The 9,161-nt window shown below is 49.0% G+C and overlaps 1 protein-coding gene across 1 annotated transcript in view; it reads right to left on the bottom strand.

The window, feature by feature from the left end:
- Positions 1 to 8,953, bottom strand: part of COPA (COPI coat complex subunit alpha) — a 33,529-nt gene extending 24,576 nt beyond the window's left edge. The window contains exons 1-8 of the mRNA XM_035097995.1: positions 8,806 to 8,953; positions 7,860 to 7,973; positions 6,801 to 6,874; positions 6,288 to 6,368; positions 5,999 to 6,075; positions 4,913 to 5,022; positions 1,590 to 1,699; positions 101 to 200 (exon numbers count right to left, since the gene is read on the bottom strand). Of these exons, the coding sequence (XP_034953886.1) occupies positions 101 to 200; positions 1,590 to 1,699; positions 4,913 to 5,022; positions 5,999 to 6,075; positions 6,288 to 6,368; positions 6,801 to 6,874; positions 7,860 to 7,973; positions 8,806 to 8,845 (706 nt within the window). The 5' untranslated portion in view covers positions 8,846 to 8,953. The remainder of the gene's footprint in view (positions 1 to 100; positions 201 to 1,589; positions 1,700 to 4,912; positions 5,023 to 5,998; positions 6,076 to 6,287; positions 6,369 to 6,800; positions 6,875 to 7,859; positions 7,974 to 8,805) is intronic.
- Positions 8,954 to 9,161: the final 208 nt, after the last annotated feature.

Here is a 9,161-nt window from a genome sequence, read left to right on the forward strand (position 1 = left end):
TTCTCTTAAGTGCCCCAGCCAGCCTAGCAGCATGTGCGGCTGGGTCCTTGCTCTCGCAATTCGGCTCCGTGGAGGGAGGGAGGAAGAGGATGGCGCTTACCATTCATCCGCCAGATCTTGACTTGCCGATCGTCAGCCCCCGAAACTATGAGGGGCATGGTGGGGTGGAAAGCGGCCCAGTTCACACCACGGTCGTGCCCCTATGAGAAGAAGGGAACTAATCTCAGGCCGAGGCTGCCACTTTTGGGAGGCGGTAACATACAGTGGCAACATGTGCTGGGATGCGAGGAGCAGAGTTGCTGTAGCTGCCGCCCCCTGCCTGCTAATCCAAAGGGACCCACTCCATCCCTACAGTCAGATGGGGCTAATATGGTCCTGCCTCTCTGCTCCTCCCTCAGCAAAAACTCTGCTTTACAATCTGGGCCAAGGGGAGAGGGAACGACTGCAACCGCCTCCTCCCTGGTCTTTTGCAGTCACGCCTGAACCCTCTCACCTCTTTACCCAGAAATCAGCCATCAAACCCACCCATCTTTCTCATTACTGACCAAATAATGCCCTTGACTCCATGTACCAGGCTTTGCGTCCTGCCCTATCCACTGTGAGCTCCTTATCTTCAAAGCTCTCCACTTCTCCATCCTAGGACCCTGTTATTTCCCCACCTACTGTTTCGCTTGTCCAACTCCACCCACACCTGACCAAGATTTCTTTCTTACTCCCTCAAACTTCCCTGCCTTTCACCCTTGCCTCCTCTTTTATACCTTCCAGAACACCCCTGAGGCCACCTCTCTAACTTACTTAAAATTCTTCCTTCAAACACCCATCCTGCTTCCCCCCCAAAGCCTTTGCCATAACCTTTCAGTATCCAAATTGTTACGTTCAAGAACTGCAATGCATGCGAACTCTTGCCCTGTCTGCTCCCTACTTCATCTCCTGTCCCCCTTCTGGTATTGTTCACCTGAGCTGAATTTTAGACCATACGCTTCTCAGGTCAGGATAAAGGTAAAGGGACCCCTGACCGTTAGGTCCAGTCGCGGACGACTCTGGGGCTGCGGTGCTCATCTCGCTCTATAGGCCGAGGGAGCCGGTGTACAGCTTCCGGGTCATGTGGTCATCTGGTGAACCAGAGCAGCGCATGGAAACGCCGTCTACCTTCCCGCTGGAGCGGTACCTATTTATCTACTTGTGCATGCTTTCGAACTGCTAGGTTGGCAGGAGCAGGGACCGAGCAACAGGAGCTCGCCCCGTCGCCGGGATTCAAACTGCCGACCTTCTGATTGGCAAGCCCTAGGCTCTGTGGTTTAAGCCACAGCGCCACCCGCGTCCCCATCAGGGCAGGAAGCTATGCTCTTAATACTTTGCACGTGGGTGGCACCATATAAACAATGGTTTGCAATAGGCTTGATCCCCGAAGCAAGGATCTTTCTTGCAATCCAGCTCTGTAGGTTGCAGGTCTTGCTGCTCCTTGTTGCAGAATTACTCAGGGTAGGGTCCAAAGCCCCTGCCAACAGCTGCTTGTGTCCTGAGCAGTTTAAAATAGCAGATATGCAAAGGTGGCTCCCCCATCCACTCCCTGCCCAAGCCAGGAGTACCTCAAGGACGTGCTTCACCACTGCATCAGTAGTGCCAAAGAGATCTACTCCAGTGATTCCCCTAACATCCGACTCCACGGCTCCTGGGGAGAGGTTCTTCTTCCTCAGGCCTTCACGAAAGGTGAGCGTGAAGAGAGCAGGGGCAGAACATGAGGTTAGTGAGAGGATGCTGCAAAATTCAGAGACAGGCTGTTTATATAAATGGAAGACATAAGCGGGTGAAATGGAACAGGGAGAAAAGGGACCACAGGTTATTTTCATTCCCTACGAACATCTACCAGAACAATGCACAGTAGGAAGCCATTTCTACATGTCTTTGCAGTTCACTAGGGAAACTGAGATGCCTTTGCAATCAGGAAGCAAAAAATCACCAGGCTAGGAATGCTGCCGCTGCTGAGTTACTTGGTTGAAGGCCAAAGAGAAAGGGGGGGGTCAATCGGTACCTAGTATATTGGATCTGAAGCATTCTGACCTCTCATTTTAAATACGGATTTGGCTGTTAAAAGCTATCAAGTTAACATAACCAGGCAGGCACTTTCAACAAGGAACCTGACGCGATGGGCTGAGATCCAGGAAGCTCTAGGCTCGGACAGGAGCTTCCTTCGAGTCGAGAGTGGAAGGAACCACCTGCACGCCTGATCCAGGAGACACTGAAACTTCTGGGCTTCAAGAAGGTGGCAAAGGAACTGAGCAACAGATGGAAAATTTTTGGAGAAGCTACACAAATCCAGAGGGAAAGGAGGACACTCACAGAATGAACCAGCTTTTTAATGCTGTGGGAGAGTGAGGTGTTTGTTTGTGTGAGAGACAGGCAGGCAGACAGATGTACAAGAGCTGTGGGGATTAATGTGGTCTGCAGAGCAGTTAGACAGCCTGATCATGCGAAGGCACTGTCTGGCTCCCGGGTAGTTGGGTACGGTTAAAGGGGACTCTGAAAGCTCAGGCATGAACTGAAGAACAAGCATCACCCTCGGAGCGTTAGACCACCCTGGACGCAGCTCACAGCACTCCCAACTCATTAGGAAGCCTAGCACCATCATGCTTCTAGAGCTTTTCCAGAACTCCTAACCCCAGCCCAGCCTTTTGCTGCCTGGAACCTCAACAAGGCTCAACCTTGAGTGCCCCCCGGCAAGGAACGGTTAGGAAATTGCTGTGCAACATTAACTCTTGTTAAGCCCTCCCTTCCTGCCATCCATGTCAAGGCTCAGGTTCCACCTGGATTAAAAGGGTGCAGGGAGGAAAAAAGGGAGTTATTTCATTAACACCCCGACAGGTTATTGTTAGTATCAAGAGCAGGGAAACTTCAGTTACAACGCAGCTTTTTCATGCATTTTAATACGGCAACCAGAATCCAGACCCAATCTGGCTCCTTTCACGCACTCTCTCAGCAGGAACAAGGGGGATTCTGCACTCAGTTGCCCTGGAATCCCACCCATATTATGGTTGATATGATTGTCTGTTTTCTCCAAGAAGTGCAGCAAATCCACGACACCCCACTAATTATCAGGAGAGTTCGGGATGAGGCTACAAATCACTATAAACCCGGGCTGAAATTTCCACTGTCGAAATGTAAGGAACAAGAGTTGGCACAGGGAGGTGGTGAAAGACATGCCAGGTTCCAATTGCACTTGGCCAGCTCACTAAGTGGATTTAAGACAAGCTATGGACCTATCTGCATCATAGGGACAATTCTGGCCTACGGTTGTTGTGCAGGTGACACTCCCTTCGTCCCTGCACTTTGCTCTCTAACTGGCATTTTGAGAGAGGATGACAACCAGCAGTGGGAATTAACTCAACATTTCCAGGTCTGTAAAGATGTTGGAAAAGTTTACGGGTCTTCCAAACAACCAGTTTGGAATTCTGCTGAGAGAGTCTGTGAACGTAGTAGCAAGGGTGCTGGCAGAAGAGATTACAAAGCTCTCCCCGTCAGTAGCCAAGAAGCAGCAATCCTCCCCCCCCCCCCCACAGCTGGGTCATGTCTGAATGTGTGCTACGAAACTCCAGCAGCCCACCTAGCTGAAAACTGCAGTTGAGAAAGCGGCAAGTCTATTGTGAACTCATGAGGGGAGGGGTCCTTGCCCCCAGTTTTCATGTTCCACACTCCCACTTCCTCAGGCTCCCTCTTTTGCAACCAGGGCATGACTCTCCCACGCTCAAAGAATTCTGCAAAGAATTCCTTGTCAATGGCCAGGGGTGATGGAAGTTGCAGTTCAGCAGCAGCTGGAGCACCAAAAGTTCATCACACTTGCTCTACAGCAGGCATCTCCAAACTGCGGCCCTCCAGATGTTTTCGCCTACAACTCCCATGATCCCTAGCTAACAGGACCAGTGGTCAGGGATGATGGGAATTGTAGTCCAATTCTACAATTGGACTACAATGCCTGCTCTACAGGTTCACTTTCCAGAGGGCTTCCAGGAGCTAGACCCCAGGGCCTGCAGCTTCAATGGAGCAGGATCCTTTCTCCATGAGCACCCAGGTGCCTTGGCTCCTTTGCTCTGGTCCAGGGGCCCATCATATGGGCCTGTGCACTCCCAAATTGTGTGATGCTGTTTCCACCAAAACAAGAACAGATTCTTAGAACTTGGGGCCCAATGAGATTCAGCACACTACAGAAATTGGGGGAAGAGCATTATTCCATCGTGCATCCAATTAAACTGATACCATGATGCACAATTCTCTGATGGAATTTGCTGCTGGAAGATGAAGTGAGGGCTGCAGCCATAGATGTCTTTAAACAGGGATTCGGCAGCCATAGTGAAGGAAGAGACATCTATCAGCAGCTATTGGCCATGATAACTGAACTGAATCCCAGTTGCTAGCAGCAAATGGGGGAGAGGGCAGTTGGGAGAGGGCTTCTCAGCGGCATCTGGCTAGCTGCAGAGGAATTTCCTAGAGGTATTTGATTGGCTGGACAACTCTGATCAAACACAGGGCCCCAATGTTCATGGCTCCTTCCACGTAGTGCTGATTTGCTAGTTGCACATTTATACCCAGCACAGGGGTTTCCCGCACTTCTCAACCGCTGTTAACAGCTGAGGAGCCACAAACTGATGCCAAGTGCGCAGAGTGGGCGGTTTCTACCCAAAATTAAAAGGAATCAAGCAAAACAGATGGAAACACAGTTCCACGATCTCCTGCGGTTTCACAGCACCTTCTGCACAGCAGAGCTGGTGCCATAGGAATGGGGCTGGACTCTAATTACACCTCTGCCCTGCCAGGATGGTCTACGGTCAACTTCTCCTCTCTTGTGCTCCGCTTTCAACAACTGCAGTTTTGACCATGGTGCTGCTGCTGGACGGCCCCCTCGACCTGGGCAGCTCACCAGAAATATCCCAAACGCGCACAGTCTGATCCAAGCTGGCTGATACCACCAGGTCCTCCGAAGGGTGAAACTGAGCGCACATCACGTAATGGTTGTGTCCAGTCAGCACACTAGGAAGAAGGCAGGGAGGAGAGGGAAACACTTGTGAGTAGTTCCCCTGAGTATTCAGGATCAAAGTCATTCATTCGACAAGACAGCAGAGAGCAATTTATTTAGAAAATTCATGAGCCATCTCTTCAGCGTAGATCTCTTGCAAAGGGCTGAGAATGGGTGTCAGGGACCAGCTGCCTTTTTGCGCTGTTCCTGACAAGGCCAGAAAAACAACAGCGTTTCTTGGCTCTCCAGATCTCCACACTCTCAGCCACCTGCAATGTACTAAGTGAGGAAATTCACTTCAAGCAGCAGGCGTAAAACATGAGATCTGTTATCCACCTTCCACCTACAAACTCCCAGGAGGATCACAGTCAAGGGAAGAGGCTTGGTGAGCACTCCAGTCATGCTTCTCACTCTCAGCTTACTGATTATTTACTTTTAATTATTAAGTGTTATTATTACATTTATCACCTGCCCTTTACCAACAAGTCCCATGGCGAGTTACAGGAATTTAAAATTCAGAATTAAAAACAGCTAAAAAATATTGCATTCACAATAGGCTGGTTTCTGAAACACATAATTCAGGTGGCGTATTTTGTTGCATTTTGATCCCACCCTTCCTTCAAGGGGCCTGGGGTAGCTGGTGCAGATCTCCTCCCTCCTCCTCTTAACAATCCTGCAATGTAGGTTAGGCCGAGAGATAGTACACTCAGAAAGCACCCAGTGGGTTTCAAAGATGAGCAGTTCCAGCCTGACACTAACCACTATGCCTGCCTTATGAGGCTGCTGCATTTCTGAGAAAGTGTACCTGAAATCCTCTGAACACTTAGTAAGTGCTATACTGTATAAATAATATGATGGAAACATAATTTTATAAATTGTCCAATTTCACCTATGAATTGAAGAATACAAGGCTGAGGGGGTTGCTTTCAATAAAAGTGCTTGGGAACCACAAACAAAAGACATCTGAATGAAGAAATATGTTTTGGTTACCAAACACAGGTTCTGGACTGCCAGTTCCAAACCCGAATGGTTTGATCATCAGAAGCACTCAAGATCCAAGGGTATTCCTACGAACAAAAAAAAACATAGACACATATCCCTTTCTTTTCTTTCTGCTACATACTGCTTTCATGAAAAGAGGCAGCAAAGATACTTTGCAGAGCTGCTACCCCAGTGCTGTTCTAGGGCCTTCAGACCTAACGGCCTGTAGAGCAGCAAAACAGGATCTTGGCAGGAAAAAGCAAAACAGGCAGGACTGGGAGCGCCTTGCTGGACTCACATGATGGAAGAATGTGGTGCGGATGTAATCCAAGTGGCCCAACAAGGTGAAGAGACAGCGACGCAGCTTGTAATTCCAGACCTGAAAATCAGACATGACAGGGTCTATACATCAGAAAGCTGAGCACTCCAGGTTCCCCCACAAGCATCCCATTTGGCAACTTTAAACATATTCATCTGTCTGTGCTAAGACTACTGCTAAATGAGCCTTCTGCCCAGCTATGGCTCTGTCCTGGGTGGGTTTTTTGTTGTTGCAAGCAGGACAGGAGGAGGATACAAACTCTCCAAAGAAAACCAAGTAAGAGTAAGGGCTCTATAAGGCTCATCAAGTCCAGCATCCTACTTCCGCCTGCTAAGTCATATCCCACTGAGAAGCCCCAAAGTGGGGTTGTCTTCAGCACTTGGCAGTCAGAGATCTACTGCCACTGCCCATGCAGGCACCATGGTACTGTTGTGGCTAATAACTTTCAACATATTTTTCCTCATGCTGACTTCTTGCAAGAGGGTTCATTACCTTAATTTTGTAGTCATCCCCTCCAGACACAAAGAGTGGCTGCTGTTTGTGGAAATCAATCCCTCTGACAGGGCCTAGAAACACACACATACAAAAGACTGAGTAAACATTTCCCCGTTTCTGGTACTTAATAAACAGGAGTACTCAATAGATTTTTGTCCATTCCAGTTGGCTACTCTGATTTCTTCTCCCAGTCCCTTCCCTGTCCCAGGACCTTCTCCTGTCAATGAGGAAGAGTTCTGCCTTGACTCACCACTGAGATTCCTTAGCCCCAATCCATACTGCTCCTCCAGCCGACTCTTAGTTCCTTTCGTGGCAACAGCAGCTGCAAGACCCCACAGTGACTCTCTTGTCCTCTACACACACATACCCCTTCCCCGGGACTGAGATCCAACAGCCTGCTGGGGGAATGTGAGGTTGCAATTGGACTACCTTTAGCCCATGTTTCTTGCGAACCCCACTCTAGAAAGATCCAATTTTCATGAACTCCTACCTTGGAACTTTATACTGCAGCTTCCGTTACAAAAAAATCCACCACAACACTTAAAAACAAATATGCACTTTCCCCCCAAATATAGCTCCAAGTTCATAGGATAACATGAACAGGAACAGAATAAAGCAGGCTTCCTCAACCTCGGCCCTCCAGATGTTTTTGGCCTACAACTCCCATGATCCCTAGCTAGCAGGACCAGTGGTCAGGGATTATGGGAATTGTAGTCTCAAAACATCTGGAAGGCCAAGGCTGAGGAAGCCTGGAATAAAGGAAAGAAGTTAATTCAGAGGATGGGTCTCTCTGCCTATAAAAAGGTGATAGACAAAGCCCTATATAGGTTTAAGTTAATTTTGCTTTGAAGTGTTGCAGCAAAACATGCCAGAAAATCTTCATACAGGCAATTGAACATCCACTTGCCTATTTGAGATTATTGGATCCACTTGTATTTACGCTTCTAATCACATCATGTTTTGCAGTAAACTGTGCAATAAAGCACCACAGGCTCCCACATTTTGCAGACAAGAGACCCTGCATATATGTAAACATTGTAAGCAGGCTCGACTTACCATCATGTTCATCAAATTTGTCAATGAGTGTACACATTCGGTAGTCCCAGAGCTGGATCACTCCATTGTGCAGACTTGTTAAGATCCAAGGCCGCTTTGGGTGAAAGCTCAGCCCTGGGAAGGAAAAGAGAGAAGGGTGGTTTACAGACAACATGTTTGTTCATAGCTGCCAAGTTTTCCCTTTTCTCGCGAGGAAGCCTATTCAGCATAAGGGAAAATCCCTTTAAAAAAGGGATAACTTGGCAGCTATGTGTTTGTTCCTATTATTTTTGCTGTCTACATTGCATGTAGTCAGCTAGCAAAATATTTAACATCCAGTGGGAATTTGAACCCTGGTCTCCCAGGTCACAGTCCAATCCACTAACCACTACACCACACTGACTCCAAGCCTCCCCCATCTCTGGTGGGTAACTGTCAAAGTCTAACAGCTACGCCACACTGCCTCGACCCCAAATTTCAGACGCATATGGATCTACATTACCCAATGACATATCAAGAAAACTTAAGTTCCTGTTTTATGGCATATATTAAAGTGTGTGGACATGAACAGAGCTATATATTGGCAGGTAACTCCATTCATGTACAGACCTTTAATATTCTCACTATGCAAACCCATATAAACATGTGTGTATATGTATACACACACACACACACACACACACACGCCAACATCCCCGTTGTCTACCAACAACGCAATAAGTTGCGCTTGTAACCTTCACAACTTTCTCCCTGATTCCCCCGAAGCGGAAAAACCCTCCGCCCCACGGCAATCCCATGCAGGTCTACTCGAAAGCAAGCCCCGCTATTCTTAACGGGGAGCACTTCACACGTAAGCGTAAGGCTACGACCGTGCGCGCACTAACCTGGGAGCAAAGCAGCAGGGCTTACTCCCGAGTAGACCTGAGAAACGCTAAGGAGACGCGTCCTCCTCCCCCTCCCCGGGTACCTTTGACGCGAGCCGACTTGGTCTCGAACTTGGTGAGCATCTTCGGGCCAGGCAGCCTCCGCGCCCCAAAGCAGAAGCGACAACCGGAGCAGCCTCCACGTCACCGCCAGCCGCCGGAGCGCCCCGCAAGCCAACTCAGCACTTCTGCTTCCGGCGAGGAAACCATAGATTACAGACGGAAATGGGGAGGGAGGGAACAGCCTATCTGAGAAAAGAGCGCCTCCTGGGGGAAGCGGAGGAAATAGCCTCCAGCAAAGAACCAGTCGCCGAGGAGGACAAAAACAGGAAGGAGCAGCCGCCGCCTTAGACCATAGAGGCGGCATACGACTAGACCGTCTCCCGCTAAGGTCGCTCGC

This window comes from Zootoca vivipara, chromosome 17, assembly GCF_963506605.1.
Source record: "Zootoca vivipara chromosome 17, rZooViv1.1, whole genome shotgun sequence".
In the NCBI taxonomy this organism is placed as follows: domain Eukaryota; kingdom Metazoa; phylum Chordata; class Lepidosauria; order Squamata; family Lacertidae; genus Zootoca; species Zootoca vivipara.